The sequence below is a fragment of the Phascolarctos cinereus genome, unplaced genomic scaffold (genome assembly GCF_003287225.1).
Source record: "Phascolarctos cinereus isolate Bilbo 61053 unplaced genomic scaffold, phaCin_HiC Scaffold_726;HRSCAF=1367, whole genome shotgun sequence".
NCBI classification, from domain to species: Eukaryota; Metazoa; Chordata; class Mammalia; order Diprotodontia; family Phascolarctidae; genus Phascolarctos; species Phascolarctos cinereus.
The window spans coordinates 411885143-411900109 of record NW_027556098.1 but is presented as its reverse complement, the minus strand read 5'-3'; the positions used below and the strand labels follow the sequence as shown (position 1 = coordinate 411900109).

The 14967-nt window shown below is 51.3% G+C and overlaps 1 protein-coding gene across 6 annotated transcripts in view; it reads right to left on the bottom strand.

Moving 5' to 3' along the window:
- Positions 1–10385, bottom strand: part of RTN2 (reticulon 2) — a 27204-nt gene extending 16819 nt beyond the window's left edge. For 2 of the 6 annotated variants that reach the window (XM_078145864.1, XM_078145865.1), the window contains exons 1-8: positions 10107–10382; positions 9072–9116; positions 8170–8610; positions 7667–7933; positions 3048–3255; positions 2004–2142; positions 1309–1378; positions 1178–1224 (exon numbers count right to left, since the gene is read on the bottom strand). In XM_078145864.1, the coding sequence (XP_078001990.1) occupies positions 1178–1224; positions 1309–1378; positions 2004–2142; positions 3048–3255; positions 7667–7933; positions 8170–8610; positions 9072–9116; positions 10107–10140 (1251 nt within the window). In that variant the 5' untranslated portion in view covers positions 10141–10382. Of the gene's footprint in view, positions 1–1177; positions 1225–1308; positions 1379–2003; positions 2143–3047; positions 3256–5102; positions 5516–7666; positions 7934–8169; positions 8611–9071; positions 9117–10106 lie in introns of those variants that run through there. The other 4 variants (XM_078145869.1, XM_078145867.1, XM_078145866.1 and 1 more) reach the window with 4 other exon arrangements.
- Positions 10386–14967: the final 4582 nt, after the last annotated feature.

Genomic DNA, 14967 nt, shown 5'->3' with positions numbered 1-14967 from the left:
GATCTTGGGCAACTCCTAAAATCCTGTTTGCCTCCCATCTGTAAAATGAACTTGAGAAGGAAATGGCAAACCGCTCCAGCATCTTGGCAAAGAAAACCCCAAATGGCATCACGAAGAGTCAGACAGGACTGAAATAATTGAAGAACATAGCTGTTTGCCATAGTTGTCTTCCCCATTAGACTGTGAGTTCCTTGAGGGCAGGGACTGCTGTTTTGCCTTTCTGACTCTCCCCAGCCTTAGCACAGAGCCTGGCACTTAGCAGGCACTCAATAAATGTTTATTAACTGACTGACTGATGGGAGGAGAGCAGGGTGACTTAGTTTTATACTCTGGAGGAGGAAGCAAAGGGCATTTGATCTCATTTGGGTATGGGTATGGGACAGCAGGCTGGCTGACCTCACCTGTTTGTCTCATTGTGTGTGTGTGTGTGTGTGTGTGTGTGTGTGTGTTTGGTGGGGGCGTGGGGTGGAGCTATAGTCACAGGGGCACAGAACCAGCTAGGGAGGTTGGTAGCACAGATTGTGTCTGTCGGAGTATAATAACAGGGGAGTTTGTCGTCCTGAATTTGGCAACAAGGCATTGGGTTTTGGTTATTGGTTCTGCTACTTACTACCTATGTCAGACAACTCCCTTACCTTCTCTGGGCCTCAGTTTCCTCATCTGTAAAAGGAAGGCCTGCGTGACCTTTAAATTCCTTAACAGCCCTAAATCCTATGACCTCTCAGGTTCCCTCCAACTCTAAGGGCCTATGAGCCTATGAAAGAAGGAGCAAGGGGGATGGGGGGAGGCTGACTGTTGTGTGACTTGGCCCAATTGATGTAACTTAGTTTAGCCCAAAGGTCAGCTGACTTGGTTGTCTCTGGCTGGGATGTGTGTCCAGGACAAACAGGTGCTGGGGTGGGGGTGGGGGGGCGGAGTCTGACTGTTCGTTCAAACTGTCACTTTGTCAGCAACACATATTGTTGCTCGGCTTTTAAGTGTCATTTGGCTAAACCTGGGGGTCAAACAGCCCCAGTGTCTCTGGTTGGCTGGGGTGAATGTCAGTTGGTTGTCATGCTGTCCACCTGCCTGAACCTAGTTGTTAGAGATGGGGGTGGGGGTTGTCAGTCTGCTTTGTCTGCCTAGAAACACTGGGGTGTAAGATTAGAGATGGGTGGGGTCCTGAGTCCCTCCTTACCTGGTGTTGCCGGTACAGCAAAGGGAAGGTAAATGCACTTATCACACCTGGAAAAACAGAGTCAGAAGTCAATAACTCTAGAGGAACAGCCTTGATTCCCACCTGCCCATTGGCCCTCCCCACCAGCTCACCCAAGATGAGAAGAGTCAGCCCATTGAAAACGGCTCCCACGAAGGTCAGGATGTAGAAGAGGAGTGCTAACTGTAGGAGACAGCCAAGGTTAGGAGGATCCTTGGGGTTGGCAGGAGAGGCTGTGAGCTTCCCTAGTAGTGCTAGAGGGTGGGCTGCCCATGTTAACACTTCTTCCACACCACTAGACAGTCTGTGCTCTCTACTTCCCAAGTCCTTGGGGCCCTGAGCTCTGCCCAATGCCCTGATGACCATGTCCTTCCTAGGGCTATGAACTTCACCCAGCAGTGCCTCTAAAATCAGAGGACAATTTCTTTACCCGCAACTCTCACACATGCACAGGCAAGCTGCAGAGTCCTACTCTTTTCGGAACGGCGAGTTTGCCTTAGAAATGTACCCCAGATCTGTGACCAACCCCCTCCCTCAACCCCTTCCAGTTGTGATGCCCTAATCAGCCCAAGACTTTGAGTTTTTTCTCATTTCTCCAAAAATCTCTTTGCCCCCCCCAATATACCAAGTGTAAGGTCCCTAGGGCTAAGTACTCCCTCTCCCGCTCACAGGATGTAGTCTATACTTTTGCCTTCTAGAAAAGGATGCTGCTGGTAATGGTGTCTATAGGCAGGAGTTCCATGTGTGTTTCTGGTGATGGTGGGAGGGCTGTTTGTGGAAGGGGCAGGGTTATCAGAAGTCCTGTTACCTTGAGGGAATCAACCAGGTCCTCCACTAGGAACAGGTGTCTCAGGAGCGTCACTCCAGAAACCACATGATCTGTGATCTGCTCGGTGTAGCGGGCTGTCTGCTCCCTGCTCAGGCTCAGATCCACATCCAGGTACGCCCTGAATGGAGGAGTAGGGATGGGGAGGAGAAACAAGATATTTGGACTGGAAAAAGGTTGGTCAGATGTCCTTGCCCCAAAGCTCCCTCTGGTGGCCTGAAGCGGAACCTGCAGGACAGGGCACTGTCAGAAAGATCTGTGACCCACCAGTATTCCTTAGCAGTACAAAAGACCCTCATGCCTGGGATGCTAAACGCCAATAGTGCAGCGCCACCTGGTGGTGCACACTGGAACCACAGAGTGGTGTACCCAGGAGAGGTCCTGATCTGCTGCGCCACCTGGCGGTGGCCAATAGAAAAACTGCATCTCCTCAAGATCCTTCCCACCCACCCCACCCCCCTTCATCAATCTAAGGGAGGGAGAGGCGGAAGGTGAGAGGGAGAGGAAGGTGGGGGACACATAAGATATGAGCTGGGTGGGAGAGTGTCGAGTCAGAACTCCTCATTTTAGAGATGGAGGATCTCAGAATGAGAAAGGGACTTGCCCAAAGTCACACAAAGTTCAGAAATCTCAAAGCTGTTGTTTGAAGCCAGAGCCTATGATCCCAAATCTATGCTGCTCCCATTACCCTCTGGTTGTTTCTCTTGACTGGGGCTACAGCATGAGCCAGTGACAGAGACAAAACCAGAATCCAGGGCTCTTGGGCAGCATTAGAGAGATGAGGAAGGGGCAGAAATGAAGGAAGAAGATGGGAAGAGACTAAGGCAAGGCTTAAATACTTTAGGGGATCAGTGTTCAACATTAGCTGGGATTAAGGGTCAAGGACGCCTGGTTTAAGATTGGTTTGTGTGTAGGGAGTGGTGTGCTATGGGATGGGGTCAGGGTTGAGGTTCATATTAGAATCAGGGTTGGGATCAGGTTCAGGGTTGGAATGAGGGTCAAGTTCAAGGCTGAAGGTTATCTTACTGGAAGGGGTTGGCTCCATCACCCCGGTGCACAGCCTGCAGTGCCTTGTGGTAAACCCTGAGAGAGATGGTGATTGCCAGCAGGGCCAGGGCTAGGTGGGAGGCCACGGAGACAATGCTGAAGTGTAGAAGGCAGAGCAAGGAGACCATGATGCCTGTGAAGACCACACCTGACGTCCTTGTGTCCCGCCAATACAGTAGTTCTGCCACTGTGGAGACAGGAGGTGAGAGGAGGGCTCAGAGAGCACCTCTAGGTCCCCAAGCCCTCCCAACTGTACCAAATGCAGAGACCCAATTTGGAGTGATACAGTATCAAAGAATAGCAGATCTGGGAGGACTCAGATATTATTTAGCCCAACCCCCAGTATTTCACGGTGGGTAAACTGAGGCCCAGGGAAGGGAAATGACCCACTTTCAGGATCAGTTTTGTAACAACTGGCTAGAATGACTAAAAATAACTTATTTGGTGTCCTGAACAGAAGGAACGAAGTTATAGTAATAATAGCTAACATTTTTAAGGTTTATAAAGTGCTTTAGATAAGTGATCTCATTTGATCCTCATGACAACTCTGGAGGTAGGGGCTATTATAGATCATAGAATAACAGGACTAAGAGAAACCCTAGATACCAGATAGCTCACTCCCAACCCTCATTTTACCACTAGAGAAACTAAGGCTATGAGATGAAGGTCACACAGTGAGTCAACTGGCCTGGAATTCAGTTCTCCTGATTCCCAGCCCACTTGACCTTGCACACATCTTCCTCTCTACCATTCAATCCCAAGAGCAGCCTCTCTGATTTACCGTCCAAACCAGGATCAAATTCTGACTAGAGAACCCTTTCTCTCTCTCCTATTAACTCTGCCCAGGTCACAGATAGTGTCCTACAGTTCTGGCTCTCCCCCAAGGCCCCTGACAGCAGCCTGCCCCTTCCCAAGCCCTAGCCCCACCTGGGCATAAGCACACCAGTCCTTTTGCCTCCCGGGCTTACTTAGATTACTTCCTCCCTTCCCTATTCTACGGACGTGAAGTCCCCTCAGCCCTTCCTGAACCCCCTCCCTGAGACCCCACTTATTTCACTAGGATAGGACCTCTCCCACAAACAAGAAGAGATAACTTTCAGGGCTATCTTTCAAGTGCTCTATCCACAATCTTGTTTCCCTTCCCAGACCCAGAACTCCCATAACAGAACCACAGAAGAGAGAATGATAGAACCTTGGAACATAGAACAGAAAATATTGGCGCTGAAAAGGACCTTAGAACACAAGATATTGAAAGGCAGGGTGGGGAGGGACCTTAGAATACAGAATTGCATAGTTGGAAGAATATAGAATGTTCAGAACTAGGAAGAAGCATGGAACAGACCATCAGAGCTGAAAGGGGTCAAAGAACATAGAATGTCAGAACTGGAAAGGATCTTCCAGACCATGCATGATCAACTTCCCAAATTTTGCAGATGAGGAAACTGAGACTGGAGGAGGGGAAACTAAGCCAAGATCAGACAGGGTATGGGAGAGGAAGGGAGTAGCATCAAAGTCTGTTAAACCCCATGGTTGGTGTGAGGGTAGGACAGTGGGGTGAGGTGGGGAGAGAGAGGCTGCCAGAGGGGAAGACTAAGTTTAGGCTGGACTCAGGGGATCGGTAGAGGGGAGCTGGTGTCTGATTCCCGCAGCTGTCAGGAACCAGTCCTTCCTCCCGCTCTCCCCCTTGAGTGACAGCTCCATCTGTCACACTGGCAGAGAGTGGTGCCTCTCAGAGAGGAGAAAAGGAGCCCAGTGACCCTCTGATCGAAATGGCCCTGGTGAGGGATTTGAGAAGAGATCCCCCTTCTTCCCATCCTCTTCTTAGATAGGGGTCTCCCCCAGGGGCTTAGTGGACCCTCCCTCCACCTTATGGTCCATAGGATGTCGGGACTGAAAGGGACCATAAAGCCCTACCCCTCCCCTCCTTTGGGGAGGAGTTTCCCTGTGGAGAAACTGAGGCACAAAGAGAGGTAAGGGCCCATCCAAGCTCACACAGCAGACCATGCTCCCCTCCAGACCCCCACCCATCCCCACCTTTGCTGCCTCCCATCTCGGCGGGCCGGGGGTCAGGGCGGAGCAGCAGCAGTCCTCGGGGTATGAAGCTCTAAGAAACAAGGGGGGAGGGGTCGGAGGAGAAAGGGAGGGAGCGAGGGAGGGGGCAAGGCAGGGGGCGGAGCGCTCTGAAATCGACCAATAGCTGCGCCCGGGGGCCCCCTAGCGGAGACAAGGAAAAGGCTTACGGTGAGACAGTCCGAGGCGGGGTGGGGGGTGGGGCAGGGTCTTGCCAACAGAGCTCCGGGATCCCTTAGGTGGGAGGAGAGGCAAGAGGAGCCCATAGAAGGTAAGGGGGAGAAGCTACCCAAAGGGGCGGGATCTTCTTTAAATTAGCCAATGGCGACGATGCAAGTTCTCAGAGCAAGCCAATGAAATGGGAAGAGGGACGAAAACTTGGAAGGCGGGACTATTTAGGAAATAAAAAGAGACCTGTCAGCGGGAGGGGCAGAGTGGGGGCTCCTAGCGGAGGCGGAGATAGGCACGGAGGGGGCGTGGCTTAGCTATATTTAACCAATGGAGCTGGGCGGGGGAAGGGCTGGCAGAAAGGCGAAGGTTTTAAGGGGAGAAGTCTGAAGCAGCGCCTCAAGATGAGGTGAGAAGGGAGGAAGTAAAAGGAATGATGCCAGGGAGAACGGGCGGGATAGATGTAGCCTAATTGTATCCAGCCAGTGGAACAGGAGAAAAGGAATCCAATGATGGGTGAGAGGTATGGAATGGGCGTGGTCTATTTATAACCATCCAATAGGGACACTCTGCATCATCCAATCAGGGGATGAAAGGAACGGGGAGGGAAGGGGGCCGGATTTGGTCCTATTTAGCCAATGATGCCCTGGAGCCCTCTCGCGGAGAAGTAAGGAAAGAGTAGGAGAGTTGGGGGGGGGAAGGGGAGAAGAGGACAAGTTCTATTTATAACTAGCTAACGGTGGTACCCTAAAAAAAACGAACAACGACCAAAAAAAAAAGTGAGAATGTAGAGGAGGGGTCAGGATCTACCACTAACCAGTGACGACATTGAATGTCGCAATGTAATGTAATGAATGCAATATAATAAAATGAGGTGGGACGACGAGGAAAGAGGGTGCTGGATTTGAAACCATCCCATGCTTGTTCCTCTAGCATCCCTTAGCGGAAAAAAGGCCAGTGAAGACGCCAGGAGATTAAAGGCAGGATGGGGTTGGTTGGAACTTGCCAATGGACCAGTGAAAGTTGTGATAGCCTCGAAGAGGATGGGGATTATTTATAATTAGCCAGTAGAGGGGTCCCTGTGGGAGAGGATAGTGCAGAAGAAATAAATAGGGAACGGATAGGGAAAAGAGGGAAGGAGGAAATTATAAGCAACCTCAGAGTTACCCCTCGACTCCACTCTCACCCCCCCACACCCATGTCCAATTTGTTGTCACATCTTGCAATTTCTACCCTCCCAACATCTCTCCTCTGTATCTCGGACACTCACCCAGGTGGATTATTATACCTGGATTATTGCAACAGCCTGCAGGTTGGTCTCCCTTTCACAGGCCTCTCCCCACTCCAGTCCACCATTCTCCACTCAGCTGTCAAAGTGATTTTCCTAAAGCAGAGGTCTGACCATATCTTCCCTCTCTATTCAGCCAATTCCAGTGGCTCCCTCTTGCCTCCTTGATCAAATATAAATTTCTCTGCAGCATTTAAAGCCGTTCACGACCTGCCCTCCCCCTTCCTACCTTTTCATTTTTCTTATACCTTTCTCCCCTCCATATGCTCTGGATGCAATAACATTGACCTACTTGTTCCATTTCTAGACTCCATGTCTTTGCAATGGCTGGCTCTGAAAGGTTCTGCCCCCATGACTTTCACCTCTTCCCTGGCTTCCTTCAAGACTCATCTTAAGAGGCAGCTAGGTGGTACAGTGGATAGAGCACAAAGCCTGAAGTCGGGAGGACCTGAGTTCAAATCCAACCGCAAATAATTGCTAGTGGTGTAACGTTTATCAAGTCACTTAACTCTGATTACACACACACACACACACACACACACACACACACACACACAAAGACTCAGCTCAAATTCCACTCTTTACAAGAGTCCTTTCCTGGTCTCTCCCCATCCTCTGTTATTGCCTTTCTGAAATTACTCCCAACTACTCTGAATGTATCTTGACTATAGATGGTTATGAAATGTTTTCTCCCTCATTAGAATGAGTTCCTTGAGGTCACTCTTCTTGTTTGTTTGTTTGACTTTCTGTGTATCCCAGCCCTTAGCCTAGTACCTGGGACATAGTAAAGGCTGAGTTAATGCTGTGGACTGACTGACCAAATGGGAAGTAGAGCAAAGAGAGGAGGAGGGCATGAGGAAGGGAGAGGAAGAGGACTGGAAAGTAGATGGCAGGAGGAGTGCAAAGGGGGGAAAGAAGAAGGGAAATGGAGTGGCAGTTGGGGCACACGGGTACAGGATGGAAGGGCTGATGATCTGCACATTGACTAATGGAAGCATGTCCCTAGTATTTCTTCCACCTTTCTACCCTTAACCTCCCCAGTACCATCCAGGTCGCAAAAGCAAATACTTACCTAGGACATGAATTTCTAGAGTGATCCCTAATTGGTCCGAGCTCTCCAAGCGCTGCCCGGTGATTGGCTCCCGCTCACCGTCTCCCCACACCTCCCCCTCTTTCGGATCTTCCTCCTCCCGCCAAGAGTTTGAGTCACGAGACCCCAAGGAAAGAGGTGGGGAAGGGGTGTGAGTTTGGAGGGCTGAAATTCCTGGGCGTGGGCTGAGACGTAAGCAACCGACCTCAGGCTGAGAGGGTTCAGCTCGGAGGCATGGTACTTCCAAGTCTTCAAAGCAAAAAAGGAGGGAAATGAGGCTAAGAGCTTCTCCTTAGGGTACACCTCCCATCCCCACTAAGGTTGCCCAGCGCTCGGGACCCCTCCCTTCCCAGATTCAGTCACGCTCTTCTCCAAGATTCTAACTCCTAAGAATCCACGCTTCTGCCCCCTCTTCCCCGCCTTACCCCGAACCCACCTTCAGCTAAACCTTGAACCTCCTTTTCAACCGTGCCCTTCTGGCATACCTTCCCCAGCCAATCTGGGCTCCGGTCTGCCCTCGTCGTCCTCGTCGTCCTCCTCCTCCTCCGAGGGGCTGCTGGCCGAGTCCTCCGAGGCCGCCAGCCCCGACTCCCAGGCCAGCTGGTCCAGACGAAGCCGCAGTTCGGCCTGAGGAGGGCCTTCCTGGGCAGCCCGTCGTTCAGGCTCCGGAGACTGGCTCAGGCTGGGGATGCTCTCCAAACTGTCTCCCAGGCCCGATGGGCCCGGTTCACGGGGCTCAGAGCGGCCCGAGGGGCGAGGCCGGCGATGGACAGAGTCTCGGCGGTTGCCCCCAGCTTCGAAAGCGATATAGGAGAAGGTCAGCTCTCGGGGGGTACCCCAGTCCTGCGACGTCGTCTCCTCCTCCTCCTCCTCAGAGAACTCCCGAGCAGTGTGCAGCTCCCGGAAATCCGAATCGTCGTTGCCACCTGGAAGGATACTGGCTTTAAACTGCTGTCCCCTTATCGCCAGTCACCCACCATCGCTAAACTCCAGATTCCTCTCAGAAGTACCCGAGATTCCTCCATGCTCACAGGATTTTAGATAAAGAATGGAATCTACAAATCACCTAATCCCACTTCTTCATTTTTACATGTGAGGCAACTAAGGCTGTTTCCTTCCCCAAGGTCAAAACAGGTTACTACCAGAGTTGGATTTTCTCTCAGCAGCTCCTGATCTGTCTTCTCCTCACACATATTAAATGGCTATGACCTTACTTTCCCCCCACCCCGGCAGTACCTCCTCAGTGGTTCCTCCTCATTTCTCCTTAGAAAGTATGAGCTTACCGTGAGTCACTGATTCCTCATCAGAGCTCTTCACACTCCCCTACTTCATTTAGCCCCCCAGAAATGCCCCTGCCATAAAGGACATGGAGGTAGACTCTACTCACCATCTGTGGAGTCAGGGGTGGAAGAGGCAGTGGATGGTGCTTCTTCTAAGAAAGAAATAGAATCTTAGGCACACCCCAGGAATCTTGGACACTTGGAATCACAACATTTCAGCTTTGAAAGCTTAGAATCTTGGGATTTTAGACTCTCAGAATTGTGGAATCGTGGAAATTTAGACTTTTGGGGTTTTAAACTTTGAGAACCTTAGAATTATAGCCTCTTAACCTTTAAAAATCATAGTGCCAGAAATGAGCCTAGAAAGCAGAATGTCTGAACAGTAAAGGACTTAAGATACCATCTTACACTCTCCAATTTTATAGACGGTAAACAGAAGCCTACATTGGAAAGTTTGCCCAAGGTTGCACTATAAGAAAAGACTGATCTCGGACTAGAACCCAGTTCGTGTGATGCCTCTGTACCAGCAAAGGGGGTGGGGGTGGGGAGTGGGAAGCATCTGACACTCCTTTCTCTATCCTAGAAAAATTAATTCCAAATCTATCAGGAAAGATGGGGGCGGGGTGGGGGGTGGTGTGTGTGTGTGTGTGTGTGTGTGTGTGTGTGTGTGTGTGTGTATTCGAGCTTGTCTAAAGCTGGAAAGAAGGTGTGAGTGGACGAGACTGCCCCTTAGAGGCGGTGGCCCGGGATTAGTCTCAGGGAGTCCTGGGAAAGGGAGAAGGGGGAGGGATGGGGCGGGGAATGGCAGTCTTCCCCTCCCCCATTCATCCTAGGCCTTTCCCTAGGATCAGCACCAGGGCTATGGGACAGCTCCGGGTCTTGCCTGGTCTCTCTCGGTCCCTTTAGGTTCTACTGGCTGGGCCCGGCTCTCGACAGCCCGTTCTGCATTAAAAGTGGAAGGCGCTTGGAGATCATCGAGTCTAACCCTTTCATTTGACAAAGGGGGGGAAACTGAGGCCCATGGATAGCTACATTAGTTGGCGCTGGGAAGGGGATTATTTCTTTGTCCTTACCCCATCAACCCCGGGAATCCCCTCCCTTCTCGAGCTGGCTCCCCTACCCCAGGGACTGGGGGGACTCACTGCAGTGAGCGAAGACAGGCAGCACCTGGCCCATGGCCCCGCCCGGGCCCGCTCTGGCCGCGCCGCCCAGGGCCCGGGGCCCCTAGTGTTCATCGCCTCGGCACCGCCCCAGCCGCCGCCATCCGCAGACCGTCGCCGCCTCCCTCCCTCCCTCTCCTCGGGGCCTGGGCGGGCGGGGCCCCGAGCTGGGACCGAGGGGAGTGAGGAGAAGGGGGTGGGGGGACTGCAGCACGAGCCCCGGGCCGGGGGCGGGGCTTGGGCTGGGGGGCGTGATCAAGCGCGCCTGCGCGAGCTTGGAGACCGGCGAGGGGACGGGAGAGATAGGGAGCCTGCGCGAGTCTGGAAGGGGGGGGCGGGTAGGAGATGGGGGGGCGGGCCCTGAGGAAGACGGGGTGGAGCATAAGCTGTGGAGGGAGTGGGGCCTGCCCAGGAGCGTGCACTGGCGGGGCCTGAGGCAGAACGAGGGAGAAGATCGGAAAAAAAGACTAAGAAACTATACTGGGGGGGACTAAGCCTGGAAGGGAGGAGGAGAGGCCCTGGAGGGGTTAGGATCCTGGCAGAAGGGCAGAAGGGCGAAGTACACAACAAGGAGAGGAGTTGTTGTCTGCTCCTGACCCTTCTGAAGCTCAACTTGTTAGGTGTGGGAGGGGACCGGGGAGCTCGGGGGCGTGGCATCGAGATGGTGAGCCTGGGAAGGGAGGCGGGCTGGGTGAATGTGGTGTAGACCAGAGTGTGACCACCGCCAGGGGGAGCTTACACACTTTCATTCATTCGCTAAACTTTTATTTAGGATCTAATAAGATGCCCAGGGAATCGCACTAGGCTCTGGGGAAGACACCAAATTGAAATAAGATACAGGTCGCTACCTTAACGGAGCTTACCGTTTGCTAGGGAGGTGACTGTAATCTTCAACACTGCCTGATAAACGCAGTAGAGAAGGACAAAGTTCTGGGTGACATCCAGCTCCAGTTCTCCGATCTTATTGTGAGGGAATCATTATGCAATAAAGCACTGAATTTGGAGTCACATGTTCCACCTTCAAATCCTGCCCTTGTCACTTACACCTTGTACAAGTCATTTCACCTTCTTAGGTCTCAGTTTCTGCATCTGTAAAATGAGAGATTGGACTGGATGGCCTGTGAGGTCCCTTCCACCTCTAGATCTTTGATTCAAGGAGGAAGACCGATTCTGAGCCTCTAAGTCAGAATCTCATTCAACGAGAATAGTAGATTCTTTAAGTCACAGACTCTTAGAATTGTATATTCTTAAGTCAAAATAGAATTTTAAGCCTTTATATTCAGGCAGCACCTCCTCCAAAAAGGCTCCCACGATCTCAGCTCTCCTCAGCTGAAAATATTCTCTGCTTCCTCAGATCACCTTCCTAGAGCACTTTGTCTTCATGTTTCTGCTTATCTCACAACACATCCTACTCTGTGATTCTTACTTCTATCACATATTAGAATGTCAGTAAGCTCTTTGAGGGTAAGAATTGGCTCATTAAATTTTTAAAAATCATGGTATCATAGGCTTAGTGCTGGAAGGAACCGTAGAAAATCATCCAGTCTAACCCATCGTCCAAACGGAGAAACTAAGGCAAAGAGAGATGAAGTAGCTTGTCCAAGGTCACAAGACTAGTAGGGTCTGGAGCAGAGATTTACACTAAGGTCTGCCTCTGATAGCCTATCATAGCATGCAGGTTCCCCTGGGTTCTTTCAGGCTGTGTGAGTGGCAGTTGGTCTGTGGAATTCTCTACCAAACTGGAAAGGTTGAGTAGTGAATTGGTTGCATGTAGATTACAGATTAAAGTTCTGTTGTCTGAGACAATTAATGAAGCCTGAGTTTCCCTCTCTTTGTCAAGCCTAGCTTAGCTTGGAGAGATTCACTGGCAGCTTGGCCACAAGGTGATGAGGATGACTCTACTGGTCATATTAGAGGGGTTTCTGGGCTGTGTGCCTAGAACAAGAACTTAGAGGGCTAAAATGACTTCCTCTGACATGTTTGAGCCCAGGTAGTTGCTGTGGATGGCCACACATAGTGGGCACTTAATGTTTGTTTAATTGAATAGAATCTTAGACTTTTAGGACCTTAGATTGATAGAATCATAAGCTCTCAGAGGAATAGAATTTTAGGACAGTAGAAAGTTGACCAAGAAATTTTTACTGACCACTTCCTATGTGCAAACCCTAAAGGAGGAAGTGTTCATATTTGGACAACCTTTAGAGGTCTCTTTACCCTCCAATCTTCCCGTTCCCACCCTCCCCCAAAGCCCCTTGGCCCAGAACAAAGTGAACCTGGAAGGGAAGAGAAAGCCCTGAACTTCTTCATAACCAAGATCAGCGGGCCTGTGGCACAATCTTTCATGTTAACCTGTTAGACAGTGGGCTCCTTGTGAAAAGTCTCTTTTCCCTTTCTGTCTTCCCAGTACTTTGCATAATGCCTGATACATAGTAGGTGCTTAGTAAGTGTTTATGACTGACTGACTCCTCACTTGGCTCCCAGGCTGCTGAGGACTGGAGCAAAAGAATTACTTAGCCACTCACCTCCCCTACCATGAGACTGACCAGCCTAGTGGAAATAAAAATGATTAAGACTAGGGAGGGGACTTCCCGCTTTTCAAGTTCCCCTGTAGTGAGGACATTTGAAAGGAGGAGAAATGTGACCCCTTTAAAAAGGTACAGGGAAGGGAATTCTAGGACTCAGAACCAGGTGAAGAATTTTGTTCCCTTAGAGCCCAGAAAGGGGAAAGGATTTCCTAGAGGTCACACAGAAGTTAGAGTCATAGTCAGGATTCTAATCCTGACCTCTATCTTAGAGAAGCAGCTAGATGGTACTGTGGATAGATCATTGAACCTGAAGTCAGGAAGACTTGAGATCAAATCTCTCCTCAGACACTAACTTAGCTATGTGACCACAGGCCAGTTTGCCTCAGTTTTCTCAACTGTAAAATGCAGATAATAACAGCACCTACCTCACAGGATTGGTGTGAGGTAAAACGAGATATTTGTAAAGCACTTAGTATACGGTGCTGGGTACATAGTAAGTGAACTACAAATGCTTCTACCCCTTCCTACTTCTCTCTTCCCCTTAGAGAGAAGACAGGATTCAATATTGCCCAAATGCCCACCCAGCAGTTCACAGAATGACCAGCCAGCAGAAACTTGTGGACCAAAGGAGATAGATAGATCTCTGGAGTCAAGAGCATTCATTAAGTGCCTCCTAAGCTCCTAAGGGACTATGCTAAGTGCTGGCTGGGGTCCTCAAAAGGAAACTGGGTTCTGGACAAAGAGTTTCCCGCCCCATACAAAGGAAAGTGGAAAAGGGAATGAAGGTCTGCTGCCTGAGCACCAGGCTAGCTCAGGTTGGAGAGATTCATGACCACCTTGGCCATAAGGTCAGGGAGACTCTCCTAAAGTCCTATAGAGAGGCTTCTGAGCTGTGTGTCTGGAACAAGGACTCACAGGGGTGAAATCATATCCCTTGAGGTATTGAAGCACAGGAGATGTGTATATCCCTAGGGCCCAATACAGTGTCTTGAACATAGTGGGCACTATAAGTTCCTTGGGAAAGGAGGACCTGAAAGAGGGCCAGGAGGTAAGGCTGTGGTGGAACAAGGGTTTGGGGAGGTCAGTGGCTTCATCCATGAGGTCATTCACTGGGGACTTGCGAGCTAGAAGCCCCCATTACTCTGGGGGTAGGTACGCCCTTTTCGAGGAAAGTTTTCCTTCCTTGAGCTTTGAGGGTGGCCACTGCTTACTCTCATGACTTCCTGGTAAAACTGGAGACAAACGAGTGTTCTAATATACTGTAGAATAACAGAGCTGGCTAAAGTTCAGAACTCAGGACAGAGCTGGAAGAGCCCTTAAAACACAGACTATAGAATGATTGGGGGGGGAGGCACCACTTTAGAGATCACCTAGCTTAAAGCACTGGCTCAGTGCCTGGCATACAGTAAGTGCTAAATAAATGTTTGTGGCCTTATTGATTTCACCCATGAAGAGAAGATACAGAGGCCCAGAAAGGAGCCGAGAATCTCTTGAAGTCATATAGGGCATCGGAAGCAGAACCCAAGCCTTCTGACTCTTAATCCGAGGCTTTTCTCCCAGAGTCCTCTGCACTCAGTCTCTATGAGGATGGGGAACTCCGAACCCCCAGGGAACTCCCAGCAGGCCGGAACAGGAGGAAATGAACGCGAACTCGTTACTTCTCTTCCCTCTTCTAACTGGCAGTTTGTGTGTTTAGCAGGAGCAGAGGGGGAAACCGAGGCACACTGGACGGGGAGGGCGGGAAAGGGGGCTGAGGATGGAACCCAGGCGTCCCGCCCTTCCCCGCCCTCGCTTCTCTCTCAGTCTGTCTCTTAGTCATCCCGGTCCACACCTACTTCCTCCTCCTCACCTTCCCCAGAGGAGTGGGGGCGGGGCTGGCTCAGGTCAGGTGAAGGGAGGGGAGGGAGGGGGATGGGGGAGTGGATCTTTCTACGCTCGATTGATCCCCGTAGCCCCCAGTGACCCTTTCCCACGAAAAAGTGTGCGTAAGGGAGAGTAACCGGTCGGGAAGGGGGGCCACCAAGGAGAAGGGCAAGGGGCAGCCGGCCGGGTTACTGGACGCCCGGAACCTTTAAGGCGCGAGGCATTGTGGGCGCCCCGAGTGTGCGGAGCGGAGCGGGGCGGGGGGGGGATAGGGGGGTGTTTAGAGAAGCAGGTTGGAATCTTGGAACGAAATGTAACCACAGGAGGAAAAGCGTAACGTCCTAACAGCGGGGAGCTGCGCCGGCGACTGCGCTGGCGGGGTAGGCGCATCTGACCGCGAAGGGGAGCCCAAACCGGGGGGCGGGGGCGGGGGGAGGGCCCGAGCACCCCCAACT